Source organism: Netta rufina (assembly GCF_964035555.1).
Source record: "Netta rufina genome assembly, chromosome: 4".
NCBI lineage: Eukaryota > Metazoa > Chordata > Aves > Anseriformes > Anatidae > Netta > Netta rufina.
This window is the reverse complement of record NC_140127.1, coordinates 23,591,653-23,607,803: the sequence shown is the minus strand read 5'-3', so window position 1 is coordinate 23,607,803 and position 16,151 is coordinate 23,591,653. Positions and strand designations below refer to the sequence as shown.

The 16,151-nt window shown below is 37.8% G+C and overlaps 1 protein-coding gene across 1 annotated transcript; it reads right to left on the bottom strand.

The window, feature by feature from the left end:
- Positions 1 to 315: 315 nt before the first annotated feature.
- AGA (aspartylglucosaminidase) lies at positions 316 to 15,858 on the bottom strand (the record flags this gene model as incomplete). The annotated part of the gene is made up of 9 exons (XM_084285887.1): positions 316 to 3,986; positions 4,807 to 4,940; positions 6,972 to 7,079; positions 7,912 to 7,987; positions 10,038 to 10,149; positions 11,045 to 11,157; positions 13,057 to 13,169; positions 13,803 to 13,956; positions 15,699 to 15,858. 9 exons carry the CDS (start codon positions 15,856 to 15,858, stop codon positions 3,886 to 3,888), a joined length of 1,071 nt encoding a protein of 356 aa, XP_084142013.1. The 3' UTR covers positions 316 to 3,885.
- Positions 15,859 to 16,151: the final 293 nt, after the last annotated feature.

The window sequence follows — 16,151 nt, the reverse complement described above, 5'->3', positions numbered from 1 at the left end:
AATTTCTCAGTTAAAAAGCAAATCAGCATCACTGTAGTTTCTTCCCCTTAAAGACATAAAAGATTTACTCCAATTCATATAATATTATTTGTAGTTTCTATTTCAAAGTCCAACCTTGATGTCTTTGAAAATCTGCGTAACTCCCTATTGAGGCAGTTCCAGATGAAAGGAAGCATTTCAACGGCAATCTACAGTGAAATGACAAGTTTTCTTCAATAAAGGCATACAAAACATTGTCAGAGTTCATATAGTTTTTTATTAATGAAAAATTCAGTGCCATGGAAAAACATGTCACAGTTAGATTTAGGAGCCAGACCACATAGCGAAGAAATTCTTTATTTGTCTACATTAAATAATTCCCTAAGAAATTTTAGAAACAAAAATTAGACGCTAATGTATTTAGCAGGATTCAGGAAAACAAACAAACAAACAAACACCTTTACGGAGAGAATGCATTCAACTGTACTAACCTGCAAATCTCATATTCTATATATATTTTTTCCTGTATTTTGTAGTAAGTCAGAAGTGTAAAAAAAAAAAAAAAAAACAAAAAAAACACCTTTCTGATTTCATGGGTTTTTAATTTTTATTTTTTTTTTTTGCAACCACAGAAGAAACTGTCAGAGTTTTTGCCTACTTTTGTCAAGTGTTTGCATATATAAAACCTTTCTTTAAAAAGGAAAAATCACACCTAGTAAGTGTAAGAGAACAGCACTACTATTAAAAACTTAAGAAAATAATCATAGAATATACAAGTTGGGATTGTCCATAACATCAGAACAGTACATTGATAATTTAAATATACTGTCAAATTAACAACATATTCAAATAATTCACATAAACTGTTTCATTTAGAACTAATTCAGCATGACAAAAACAACTTGCATTATTAAGCCATGTGTATTAATGTGCACATCTCATGGAGATAAATTTTATTCTCAGCTGTAGATGAGCTGACTCTACAGTAAGTTAGAATTCTAACTTAGTGACTTAAAGTACATTTTTATAGATGTATTATCTATTTACTCATCTTTTAGCATGTGCAGTCATAACCTTTAGCTGTATATGCTAGTTAGCATACAGTGGCCTAAACACACTAGAAGTTCTCTTGCAAATGAATCCTTCTGGATTCAGCTGCAGTACTCTGAGACATTATCATTCAGCTGCCAGGACTTAACCTCCTGTGTTCACAATCTACAACACTATCTTCAAAGTAGCAATCACTGAAATTTTATTGATCTTTTTGTATTTGACTGCCTGAATTTACAAGTACAGATGCTGTTCCATTCAATCCATCTGAAGATACAGTAGCCAAAGCAGAAGGGTTGTAGGTATGACAGGTACAAAACACCATAAGCCACTTCAGACATACACTGTAAGAGCTCCTTTGAGAAAAGCTTGGTGTGACCTACCTACAGCAAACAATATGCTAGGAGAAAGAGGAGCCAAAGATCCAGTGACAAAAGTGAATCCTCCAAATAAACAACCTTGTTGATGAAGTTCAACAGCAGGCTGTTGAAGATGACTATTGTCATTTGAATGTTGCTTGTTTTTTTTTTTTTTCCAGCTCTTACACAGACCAAATTGGAACATAAGGCAACGATCATTCTAAGACACTGTACACAAACATCCAAACAAGCTTACTTGTATAAGATACATTAAAGCGTGCTTTTATTATCCAAAGATTTTATTCAAGTAGACAAAGGATAATTGAAGTGTTTATGACAAGGTGTAAACATTTTGCCTTTTTTTTCCCCTTTTAATTTTTTCCTACCAATCTCAAGTTTAGTAAAGATTCAGTCAACTGATCAGCAAGCCACCATGTTAGGAAAAGTTCAGACAGACCATTAAACATCTATAAAACAATCCTCAAGATGCTGAAGTGCTATAATAAATAAAGCCTGTTATCTCCAGACATAGAAGGAAAGTGACAAACGCAGCTTTGTTAGCTATGGATAACTGTCACGCTTTAAGTAAGCAACTGCACCTTTTCAGTGATAATATACTATAGGAAAGGGCAAGCACATGGCATATCCATGACAAGCAAATCACTGTGATTCAGATTTGTAATTTATTTTACACTACAGGAAATCTGTCTAACTTCCCATTACAGTAAACATAATACTCCTTGAAAGCTTGTACTGAAATAGCAGGGATGTATATGGGGATGCGACTCCATCCAAAGGCATTCTTAGCTATTGTGACACAAGTTCTCTCTTGCTTGTCAATCTTTTAATTAAGAGTTTGAAACTCTTCAATACCCTTTTCTTGCTTGCTAGCATTTGCATGTAATTTTCTTTTCAAGAGAAAAGAAAACCAGGACTAAATCTTAAAAAGACAAACATTCTCAAAATAAGTCTCCCTTGCAGAATCACAGAATAGCTTGGGTTGGAAGGGACCTTAGAGATCACCCAGTTTCAACCCCCTGCCATAGGCAGGGAAGCCACCCACTAGATCAGGTTGCCCAGCACCTCATCCAATGTGGTCTTGAACACCTCCAGGGATGGGGCATCCACAACTTCTCTGGGCAACCTATTCCAGTGCTTCACTGCCCTCTGAATGAATAATTTCCTCCTAACCTCTACTCTAAATCTTCCCTCTTAGTTTTAAACCATTCCCCTTTGTCCTGTCATTGTCTGACTGAGAAAAAAGTTGCTCTCCATCATTTTTTTTATGTCCCATTTAAATATTGGGAATCTGGAATTATGTCATCCCTGAACCTTCTCTTCTCCAGGCTGAACAGCCACAGCTCAGCCCTTCTTCGTAGGAGAAGTCCTCCAACCCTCTGATAAAGTCTATGGCCCTCCTCCACTCTAACAGCCCCACATCCTTCTTGTGCTGGGGGCCCCAGACCTGGATGCAGCATTCCAGGTGGGGCCTCACAAGGACAGAGCAGAGGGGGAAAATCACCTTCCCCACCCTGCTGGCCACTCCTCTGTTGATGCAGCCCAGGATGCAGTTGGCCTTCTGGGATGCAAGCATGCACTGCTGGCTCATGTTGAGCTTTTCATCCACCAGAACCCCCAAGCCCTTCTCCACAGGGCTGCTCAGTGAGATCTTCTCCCAGTCTGTACTTATGTCTGAGATTGCCCTGACCCAGGTGCAGCACCTTGCACCCAGACTTGTAGAGGCAGAGTCCTTCCTCCCTCCTGCCCTTTATTCCAGATTTCTGCTAAATACTTGCTTTTAAATGTGAAGGCAAAGTGAAGATCCAGTTCAATAGCTATTATCCATACCCTTTGATTATTTAGTTCTTACGAAAACAAACAGACTAGAAGAGCTGTTAGACAAAACAGCTGTTAAACAAAAAAGCTGTTACCCCAAAAGAGCAGGTGACATTTGGTATTACTCCGAAGTATTACTTGATAACTTAGTGGTATTCAGATCCCCAGTTTGTTGAGTTTGCAAAAGTTTAGGAATTGTGTTGAGAAGTGAGGTAATGTGCACTAAATTCCTGACTTATTGATATGCCTCCCTACAGAGGCCACTTTTCATCCATTTTACTTAGACGTCAATTTTTAAACAGAGACAAATCCCTTATGTTAACTGTGAAAGTATCAGCGCTAATTTTGCAGCTATATTCACTTTCCTGATACACTGCAGAGTCCATTTTCAAAAATCTTGTCCTAGATTAAAGTACTGTTTACAATAATTTAGAATCAATGTACCAAGTAATTTGGATAGAAAGCTACAGCACTACACAGAGCTATAATAAAGCAGAACACAATAAAAACAGTGAAGTAATATCTTCAACATCAACATATCTTTGCACTTGTTCACATTATTATGGAATAGTGAATAAAAAAACAAGAATTTTAAAAGTAACACCTGCAGAACCTTAACACTCTCCCCCTCTATGTTTAGATGTCAAGAAGGCAAAAGAAATTAAACGCAATCTACTACTTGCTCAGCTGCCTGACTTAGCAAAGGGTTATAAACCATGAAGTGAAACTGAGTGAATCCTGGAATTTTATTACATGCAGCACCTAGGAAAGAAAGAAAAAAAGTGTAACTTACTACATTTAGGATTAGTGCCTTTGTTAGCGTGCTTTATCATCTAAAGATGCAGTTTTTACTGCTACCATGTTGTAATTATTCTTTTAGAATCTGTTTAACCCAAGACATCTTGAAAGTATTTATTTTTAAAGTAAAAATACAGTGCTACTGACTACTGTATAACTTGAAACAGTACCATAAATTAGGAAAATCTCTCTCTTTCAATCCTGATTAACTTAATGAGTTCCTCCAAATCTAATCTCTTAAAACACAGAGTTATGCGAAATAAAAGATCAAAGAACAACAATAAGTAGTCTAACTAAATAAGCTAGGTTGATTAGCAAATTGTATTTGCTAGTGATCTGCGAGTTCGGAAATGAGATGCCTGGCACAATGACCGATCTTGAACTGCTTTGAAGCTATACTTACCAGACACATTCTCCCTGCCTTATGCCATATCTAGGGGAAGCATAAGCATTTGTATTAAAAAAAAAAAACAAAAAAAAAACTTCAAGATAATCATACACAATCCAGGAGAACATGTAAAGGTAGAAAAAACAAAAGCATTTACAAAGTTTTACATACATTTTGTGAAAGTCTAAGACATTCAAATGCAGAGGTAAAATTAAAATATCTTAATTCCACACTAGGACAGCTGCCCTGATAACCGCCATTTGATATTATGAATTGTCATACTGCTGTACTGAATAAATAATTAAAGACTGGTGCTTTAAAGTCCACCTTCATGTTTTATTTCTGTGACTACCTAGGTAGGGTCAACAGAATTGGCCTGTTGAGCGAAATACATACCATAACTTCCGGTTGTATTGGCACATATAACGGCACCAAAGAACTCTGGAACATACTTCTGGATTCTGGAAATAACTTTCTGACAGGCTACTGTCGGGTCCATTCCCATCCTCATATACTCTACAGCTTGATAGCTAAAAGCAAACAACCGAAAACAGACACACATTCCCACATCCAGTTAGTCCTACTTAGGTTACGTATTGCATTGAGATCAAGATTTCTTTGAGTAATGCAAACATAATACACAACCTTTAGCCAAACTTCATATTGGAACTTATTATTCAATTCTATGTAAAATGTAATTAGAAGCAGCACTAAAAGGGACTGTAAGATGTCATCTACACCATCAACAATTCTAAGGCAATAGAACAACTCTGATCATTTACAGAAGAGGCTAAACCACGCATCAGTTAAACAACTGCAAAGAAGCAGCTGAAGAGTCACTGGCTTTGTCATAGAATGACTAAGTTTGACATTAGAATTTGGTACTAGTTTTCATGAAGACATATATCAAGGTAGTTTTTTTTTTTTTTTTTTAAACTTATTTTAAGAAAATTGACCTCCAGAATTACACTCCTCCTACTGATTCTAGTAAGCATTAAAAATATGTATTTTTTTTCCTAAAATGTATAAGTTTCAGAAAAAGTCAAAGTTAACAGAATTTGCTTCATAAATATATGTTTTGATCATGATTTCAAGCCACTAAAATTTTTGCAAGATGTTTTTTAAAAAAATATCTTACTCTAAATGCAAAAGAACCAAAATGACTTCATGGTATCATTAGAAAAACATATGCAATGTTTGAGATAGATCACTTGCATTTCCAAAATATCCTCAGAAGGGAAAAACAAACAAACAAGCAACCTTTTGTTGTCGTTTACTTTCAGAAACAGAAGATTAAAAGACAATGCATAATTTAGTTAGAAGCAAACAATGTTTTGTTTTGATGAAAGATACATAAAGACCTCAACGTGCTACACTAACACTCATCTACAGATAGCATTAACTATGATGTTATCAAAGTGACTCAGAAGAGAACTTTTCTTGCATTTTCTGACACCCTACTACCCTTGATTTTTCATGCTGATCAGTTATATGTAGATAACTTGAACCTTTCTATCTGAATATAAAGCTGTATTTCATAGGGTCCAGTAATCAAAAACTGAGCTAAGATGTTACTATTCCAAAAAAGGTTGTCAGAAAACATTAGCAATTTCACCCTTCAGTTGACAGTTCCAGACTTCTGGCAGGTCAATTTATTTTTTTGAGAATGCTCTTTTTTTTTTTTTTCCCCATTTGAGAATATCTAAATAGTATAGAATTAAGAATGTCTGATCTGTAAGTAACCTGTGATCAACCATCTAGTCTAAATTGTTTTGTAGAACCAGCTGGTGCAAACACAAAATGCATTACAACCAAATCCTTCAAGCTGCTAAACAGCAATGTAAGTTTTTACCAATTAACTTCATAGTGGAACCCAACTCAGTACTATTGCCAGTACCCAATTCCTCAGAATAATTCACGAAGTTGTCAGTTGCTTTTTATTTCAGGACTGGTCTGCAATAACTTCACGCTCATTAAGGATTGTAACTTTTATATATACACATCTGCTAGCAGGCATTTATAACTACCAGAGTTTTAGAAGCAGTACTTGAGTAATCTGAAGGCCACTACTTTAGATTCCTTCAAGCATCAGTGCTCATTATGTACAGCACAGACTTCCATAAAGCATTTCTTTTGAGACTGACCCACAAGAATGACAGTCAAGACTCAGCGATGAAAACAGACACATTTAACAGTTTATGCAACCACAATGACAGCACTAAAACATCTCTTTCAGTTTCAAATTAGATACCAATTTCATTAAGATTGTTACAGTGACTCTTCTGTTAAAGAGCGCGCACATTGGTAATATACTCATTATTGCTGTCTGTTTGCTCTCAGCTTGGCAGTATTAATGGGATCTCTCATTAAGGTACTTAAGCAGTCACTTCTTTTAAGACAGCTTGTAATGATGACTTGATTTTGCTACTGTTCTCTTCCCTTCTATTCCTTCCTCTCCCACTTCAACCACCAGGAAGTCAGATCATCTTTCAATCAATTACTTCATTTGCCGAGTTCAATTTTGCTAGAGAAAGCTAGCAAAGTCTGCATTAAGGACAAACCTGGGTAAGAAGCGCATCATGATGTCACCATCCCCAGTGGCTGCAGCTCCTCCAGCTGTACTATCAGCATAGGATCCTGCTCCTGCTATTGGAGAGTCTCCTACACGGCTGTAGTGAACAATGAAGAAAAAAGTAATTCTATGGAAGAAAACTGAAAACTTTATTTACTAATGCCAGTGAGATTGCATTAACGTAATAGCTCTTGGCCCAATATCAGCAAGTTCTTACAACTTGGGCACACTTCTAACTTTGTCAGCCTTACCACCTCCAGCAGGGTTAATGCTAAACCGACAGAAGAACAGATAAAAAGGTCACTCTACGGTAATCAGAAGTGGTCTGTGATAACCTGACTGACCTAAGGCTTAATCCCACCTTCACTGTGACCCTCTTTGTTATTATACCTGCTATATGGCAGTAAGGCTTAGCCAGTGGGCAACAGTAAACAGCTGGGGATATCATTTTGTTCAGTTACTTTTGCTAAATACAGAAATTGTCTGAATTAGCTGACAGACAAAATTCCTAACTGCAGAGAAAAACAAACAAACAAAAAAGAAAAATCAAAGACAAAACATAGGCCTGGGGCTCTAATTCTACGTACACCTCTTTGGAGACTGTAGACCTTTCCAAAATGCTCACTTGTCTCTTGTGAGGTTAATTATAAGGCAAGGCATCAATGTGCCTTTTTATTTTTTATTTTTTTGTCTGTCTGTACACTGAATTAAGCCAGCTGAAAAGCAACCACTCCCTCAAATAAACCCAACTCATCCTACAACTACATCAGTTTCTTAGTATTGGATTTATTGCAGCCCAGAAATAACCAAGGCCATTTTCTGATCCTCACCCTCCAAAAGATACACTGTTTAACTTTTACATAAGCTTAACATCAGAAATGAAACAGAAAAAAAAGCCTTTTTTTTTTTTTGTAAAACCAGATACTAACCCTGGAATTTTGTGGACTCCACCATTAGTAGATGTCCCAGAAGCAACAGTTCCATTCCCACCAATTACAACCATACCTAAAATTTTCAACAGGGATGAAACACACTCAGAAACACTTCTGACAGATTTGTTAAATTGGCACTATGGTTTTCATTAAACAGAACTGTGACATCCAGACTACTTAAATTGCTGATATACTGAAAAACAGAAAAATCATACGCTTAATAAGTTTTGTAAAAACAAATTTGGAATCTTTCTGGATGTACTACAGGAGGCGAAAAGGAATCTAAATCAGTGACTGACACACCATTCGGACCTGCACATTAGTGCTGTCCAAGCAGCCACTGCCTCTTAATATACACCCATGTTACTTGGTAGAGAACCAGGACCTAGTGTCACCATATTGGGCACCAGTACCATCATAACAAAGTTTGGGAATTCTATAAATAGTATTTGATTTGGGGCAGGGGATGGGGGTGGGAAGGGAGAGTAGAAATCAAGTTAGAATATGAAGAGTTTGGCAGTTTCTCCGTTTGGCAAAAGTGAAATACAACCTACCAAAGAAATCAGAATTACACAACAGGTAGTCAAATATGTGGACTAGCCTATTCGTTGCTAATTTTGTGCTGATGTGGAAGTCATTGCCTCATATTACAGTAGCTTACATTGACAATTAGGACATGATTTCAGATCCACTGCTTTTCCACGAGGTGATACTTCACCTCTTTAAGAGAGGGCAAAAAATTTTTTGGCATCAGCTTCAGTATAAAGTGAGAGCCAAGAAGCAGAATTCTAACAGTTGAATTCTGGCTCTCTGTTTTCATTAGGCCACTATCTCTTTCTCAGAGAAAAGTTCTCTGATCAGTGAAATTGGAAAGTAATAGAGGCACTGAGTCTATGGCCACCATTATCATCTACAAGAAGACTGGAAGGGCATCAGTTCCTAACAACTTCATAAATGCATCCTGAATGAAGACTCTTCTCAAAATGTCAAGGAGGCATTTCATATAGAAAGCAAACAATGGGGTGAGAGAGCTTGAAGTACAAATATAAGCGCCAACATTTACTACAAAACAGCTTAGGACTACTTAATGATATATCGTGTCCTGAACTGTATTTACCAGACTCCCCTCTCAGCCTGACACTCCACAATTTTAGAGCTTTTGAGAACATATTAAAGACTATACCAGTAAATAAAGCTACCTACCAGCTTCAGAATTTGGTAGGTTGCCTGACTTTCAAAGAACATTGATTTGTTGTGAGTAGGGTGGACTGGAAGTAAACAACAAAGATTCCCCCATGAAGTGACTTGTTAACTCTTGGTGTTGCAAATACTGTCAGGCAGAGAGTTCTGAAACGCTGAGGAAAACCCAGCTTAAAACAAAAAGTCTAAGTTTCAAGACTGCAAAGCTTTGAAAGATATGTACCTGTAACTGTTCCAGATTCCACCCCACTCCCTTAACAGTTGCTGTCTTGTCAGGTCTGCTCTTTAATCAGCTGATAGGCTTAGCAATTAAAAGTCCTGAGTCGGTAATCTCTTAGTCTTTGGGACTACTACTGATAACTGTTTTTAAGGACAGCAGTTCCTGTAGAAACGTATTGATTTAGCCAAAAGCCAGTATAGAAGAAAAATAAAAGTAAGCCTTGTTTTGTAAGTTTAAGGACAATTTGACAAACACTGCTTTTGGCAACAGGACTCTTTACTCACTTCTTCCACCTTTGGCAAAGCCTTTTAAGTTGGTCTGACAGCTACATAGGAGAGTTGACCTAAGTTAACTATAATCAGAATAAAAATAGTTATTTTTAACCTCGATCAGTTTTCTAAGCATCTGTATCTGCCCAGCCAATTGTGCTAAGGTAGCTGAGGGAGAAGTAGTAAGGCAACAAACAAGTAGCTGAAGTCAAAAGATGAAGCAAGTGGCCATGCAGCAAGTGCAGTGGGAAAAAAACAAAACTACTTTTAGGCACTTGATCCTAACACATAAATTACACTATCTTGAAACTACTATAAACAGAAATGAAACATTATGAAATAAGTTATTGATATCAAATATTTTGTTTTAGACTCAGAATGACTTAATAGGAGAATGAGAAAAAGACAGGTTTAGAGTTACCAAAGGTTGTTACCAATAGTATCATGATTATGAACGTTTCTTTGTGAGATGGTCCATTTTTCGCAAATATCCTTTTCAAGTCGTTTATATGGCCCACATGATTTTGAAGAATCTGGTACCACATTCTGTAATTATATGCATGAATAATGTTATGCTTCATTACAGATAAACCTGTAAACATTACACTCAATACCAATGAACTACTACACAAGTATCACATGCCCAATATTTAAATTATAATACCAATATCCTAGAAATATTTTGTTTAAAGAACATAGATTGACTTCTGGCATTACATGGTAAGAAGGTTGTCCTAATACACAGTTATGTTCATCAAATTAAAGATTCACTTTTGCTTAACAGACTGATCAAAAAAGTTCATTTTTCAGCAAAATTAAGAAAATTTTAAAGCTTAAAAAAAAAGGATGAATCGAGTCTGCTTTAATAGTGTCAAGATAATACATCAACATATTTTCCCCAGTTGAGAAGGAGAATATGTATTGAATTAAAGTGGCTCAGCAATACAGCATTTTAGATGCAAGAAATAATAGAGACAATGTACAAATATGCAAACCCACAACACCTATACCAAAACCAAACCCACCACAACAGGCAACGTTGGGTCAGTGCAGTTATCTGTGTAATGTGTTCACGGTTCTACATAAAGCCGCCCAATTTAAGGACATTAATTACTACTGTAAAAATTCATTTCAGGATTTTATACATGCATCAAAAAATACACTCACTCTTTGTTTAATCTGAGAAATGTCCAAATATGGAGTTAAAAAAAATCCCGTATCAAAGCACTATCGCAGAATGTTCAAAACCAGTAAAAATTAAGAAGCAAGACCTAGTCACATACTCTTCCTGAGTCTACCAGGTTTGTTCTGCGCGTTAGGCAGAACACTTGCAACACTTCCTCACTTGCAAAGCAAAACTTCAATATAAGCTGGAAAAGACACGACATTGCATTAATGGCTTTCTAATCCTCCCCCCTTCACCACAACCACTGCACTGTACCTTCCAGTAGTTTGGCTGACAGCTTTGATTAAGCCACTTTGAATACATCGAAAGAGATTTTGGGGTAGTTAAATCTTCATATGGAAACCCCATGCGTACAGCAAACAGGGAGGCTTTAAAAACAACAACAAAATCAAAACCATTATTTTATTTGTGTTTTTATATATTTTATGAAAATGCATACATGTAACTTTCAATGAATTCTACATCCTCTTTAGGAATGAGAAGTATTTCTTTGGAGAACGATACCAGCCATTATAGTGAGGTACTACTGCAATAACAAATTCTCCCTTCACGGATGAAGATCAAATTTCCTCAATTCACTACAGCTTTGTTAACAGGTATAAGTTTCACTACTGAAAGAGAGAAAAATTCAACTTTGAAAAAAAATATCTACTGGACACAAATAATCTGGAACACAAGTAGCCTGAGCTGTGTGCATGACAAAAACATTAAAGTGAAAACAAATACTATATTTACTTAAAAAGCTGGCCTTTTATGAAATATGAGCAATAGCCAGTGTCACAATATTTAATACTAGAACACTGATATGTGTAGAAATCCATAGAGCAGCTTAAAACGTATTACACTTCTTCCTTGCACCTTTAAAATTGACTGCTCCCTTGTTTTGGAAATTAATACAGTAAGTAACAAGGGAGCAAAACAAATACCAACACAGGTAATGGAACAATGCTGCAATTCTTTTTTAAGAGAAAGGAAAACAAAGGCTGTTAGTTAGGGAAAGGACACTGAAACAGAAGATCAACTGTTCTCTCATTTTATTTGTAGATAACTTTGATGTCACTTAGTAACAGATATTGTTGCTAGATTTAGATACTTCAACAATTTATATTACCAATCCTTGATAGACAAATAACATCACTTTAACACAGATCTGAACAGGCTTCTCCAGTCCAGACATTAAGAAAAGCCTTCAATTATTTCTGGACAGCTTTTCCATGTTTTTCCTGAAAACAGATGCAATTAAAGTCTCTGCACTCAGAGTGAAGGTAAACTGACATCTTCAATGAAGCATACTTATGTTCCTATTTCTAAAAGAGCAGATTGCTTTTTGAGATAAAACTGTGAAAGGATGACTGACAAACATGCGCAACCACAACTTTGGAAGCCTTGTTTATATTTCAGGAAGCAGAGTTGTTCGTTTTTACTCTCTGGACTTTTTTTTACTTGGATATTCATCTAAGTATTGCTAGGACAAAAAGGGAAAATGTCAGACACAATGTGATTATGAAACTTTCTCGTCTACTACAGACCTGCAAATTTATCAGATGAAAACCGAAATATCTCTCCTGTCCTGTAATTATTCTGTACTGAACGCAACTCACCAGACTCAAAAATTCTTAATGGTGAGTCAACTAACCTAACTCGTATGCCTCTCTGAAATGTACATCTCTTTTGAAATTAGTATTATTCTAACAGCAACAGATCACATTGTAAAAGCTTAATCATTCCTCAGGTTTGTTATTGCTTTTTTATGGCACCTAGGAGAACAGCTCCAATGTGATTTTTTACATCAAAGTCTTCATTAATATTTTAAAAACTGTGAAATACAGTAATTGTGCTTAATATATATTAAAACACTAATACATAACTGTAGCATCTTAATTCTGTCATTCTTTAGACAATGTTACTCCATGCTTTTAAATGCAATATTTGCATTTAACAGCTTCAGCTTCTATAGTATCTTGCATCAAATAATTTTTAATATCTGTTATCAGTGTTATTAGCAAAGCCTTGGAATTACAAGCTTATATTTGCAGTTAAATTGGTGGAAAGACTGCAAGACTGTATTTATCTTTTCATGTGGAAATAATAGAATAAAACCTAATTCATACTCATATAATAATATAGTAAACACTTCCAATTTATTTTACTAGATTCACTTGATTGTCAGGGAATCCCTCCACCCATATTACCAACATTAATGAATGACAGATTTTGTTACAGCAGAAGAGTCTAAGACTTGGAAATAGTAAAAAGAATAAAATTACCTGACTCTCCCACTAATAATGTATGCTTAGTGTGCTCAATGACCTTTCGTGCTACACCAATTGCATTTTTGACTCGTCTGAGATCTGCAACTGCCCCAACTTCCATAGTGTTCCTGGAAACAAGAAATATTTAGAACTTATTAGAAAATACAATAATATTTGCACAACTTTTATTAGACAAAATCTGTTCTCATCTAAGTTTGAAAGTCTGCTGCTTTAATATACTGCTTTAATTGTTTATGCCATAGGCAGGTGGCATCACACTAGTAGGTAAAAACTTTATACATATATTGTTTTCTTGCACAGGTTGGGCATGTTGCTCAAGTAACAATAACTCCATACATAATAATATTTTTGAGCAATTATCTTGCTACATAAGCTCTTTACATGAAGTACTTGCAATTATTTTCAAGCAGACAGCTTTAAATAGCAAATAAAGTACAGAAGACAACTGCTACAGAAATGAAATATTTTATGGAACACATCTAAAAGGAAAGCTTACAGTGCTACAAACACTGCTCTGCAGCTGCTGTATCTAGAGCTGAATTACTGCACTACATGTGAAAAGTCAATAATAAACATAATTAGTTACTCTTCCACCACTTAAGCACCGTTCCCAGTTTCACAAGTCAACAAATAACTTGCCCATAGTCAGCCTTAAGCCAACAAGATCTCCGTAACAAATCCGACATTAAAGTATGCTAAAAATTACAGGGATTGTTCTTTTCTCCACACAGTCTTCTTACCCATCCATAATCATTGCGTCCAGTGTTGTTTCTCCACTTTCATCTGGGCTTCCTCCATATCCCACACTCCCATCACATTGGTCAATCTCACACTGACCACAACCTTTCTCAACTGCATCCAGCTCAGAACCACCCAACTGCAATACTCGCCATGCTGTAATCAACACAAATAATTAAAGGTCACCAATGAAAACAGACTCCATCACTGCTTTAAGAACGTTGGATACTCTGATGATGCACTCTAAGTGGATTAAAAAAACCCACATTATTTATAGGTGAAATAAATTCAAAATACAAACATATTCAAAAGAACGTAAAGCATTACTTTTCTAAATGCTGTTTTCCTTGCATATTTAATCACTGTTTCTGACTGAGAAATTAAGCTTTTTTTTTTCTCCTGACTGGGGAAGTATTATCTACTAATAAAGAATTCAACATTTATAAATTAAATAACCTCGTCCTCCCAGAACCACCAAGTACTTTATCACTGTCTATTAAAAGCCTTTTGTGGGGGTAAGAAGATAAAGCAGGCTAAGTAAAACTTTTCTCTCAAAATAAAAAAAAAAGTTGTAACAAGCAACCCTCAAAAGACTCCCATAAGAGTACTAAGTGTTCAGCTGCAGAATAGAAAGATCTAAAACTGGGAGATCTAAAAGATCTAAACCTACATCAGTAACTTCATAAGAGCAAAAAGAAACTTAAAAAAGTATGCAAAGAATATTCTGCTCAGTCCTTAGTCTTCTGTTCCTTACCATCTAGCTCATTGTGTAGTTTTGTAAGACATTACAGATGTGCCAAATGTACATGACTTAACCAAACCAGGCCTGAAGGCTTTACACACATGAAATATTTCACAAGGTTGGACCTGAGGCAAGATTTTCCTAGATGTCTGAGCTTGCTGCCATTGACAGCTGCAATCCTGCCTCCTCCTCCTTGTGCTAGCTCTGGTGCTCTGCCATCTGCCAGACCCAGCAGAGGGACGCACCTCCGCTCCTTTTGGCAGAGGTGAACTATTTACCCTGTCTCAGCCATCTCAAGAAGCCCCATCTTCCCAACACTGCATGCAATTCCTATTACAATTATTACTGTAAGCAGTCTTAACACATGCTTTCAAAACCTGCAGCACAAAGTCTTGTAGTTTTCAAGACAGTATTTCAGCTGTGACCTATACAAGCCTTTACAGGTAACCCACCTCACTAGCAAGACTTACTAATGAGTTATTTACAACCCAACTATGCTAAAATAACCTATAAGCCTTTTTAAATTGGTATCCACAACTAATTTATGTTGGCAGCATTGCCATAGGCAAACCCGCTTTGACCGTTAATAACGCATCACAATACAACAAGCTCCAAAAAATATAATATTCAGAACCACCTAAATCTTGGGGGAGGTGAATGAATCTCAGAAGGACACCACTAACAACAAATCGCTATTGCTAACCACTGCAGAAGCATAAATCACCGTATCAGCGACATTTTTAATTTAGCTTTTCCACAGACTTTTTTTTTTTTTTAATTATTACATTTTTTCCCAACCTTGACCAGCACACCACTCGCTGGCAGGGTCGCAGGGCTCCGCGGCGGAGGCACTCACAGCTCCGCTGCTTGGCCCCCTCCCCCGGGCACCGCGCCGCCCCCCCCCTCCCATAGGGCGACATTTTACAGCTCCCCTTCCGGGTCGCTCTAACCCTTGACAGGAGCGGGAAGAAGGGGGCCCCTCAGCAATTTAATGGCCGCATGCTCACAGCTCACCCCGCGTTTTTTTTTTTTTGATTTAAAGCACCCGAAGCCCCCTGGAGCCCCACTAGCCCATCGGCGTGGAGGGCGCAGCAGGGGCAGCACCCAGCAGCCACCACTACCCCGCACGGCGCAGCGCTGCCCCCCGCCGGGGCACCTGTCTCTGTGGCTTTCCTAAACGCCCAGGTGTTGATGACTACGGGCAGGGCGGCGGTGGTGCTCGCCCCACACGAGCCCGCCAGCTGCAGCACGACGAGCAGAAGCTGCGCCACCACCGCCCGCCGCCCGCCCCCGCTGCCTCCCGCTGCCGCCGCCATGGCCGCGCTCCGCCCCATGGGCGCCGCAGGGACGCCGCGGAGGAGGGAGCTGAGGCGGTGCATGCGCCTAGCGCCCGGCCGCGGCGGGGGGAGGCGGTTGCCGGCTGGTGGAGGTTCCCTGAAATGGCCCGGCATGGCTTCGGCCCCTCAGGAGTGTGTTTGCGGCAAGGAAGAGCCGCAGGTGTCATCCAGACGGGACCGCGGCTGGCCCAGCGGCGGCCGGGCTGTGGGGCAGTGGGCTGGTGGGATCGAAAGGCTGAGATAAAGCGTGTTCCTCAGCCAGCTTCTGAATA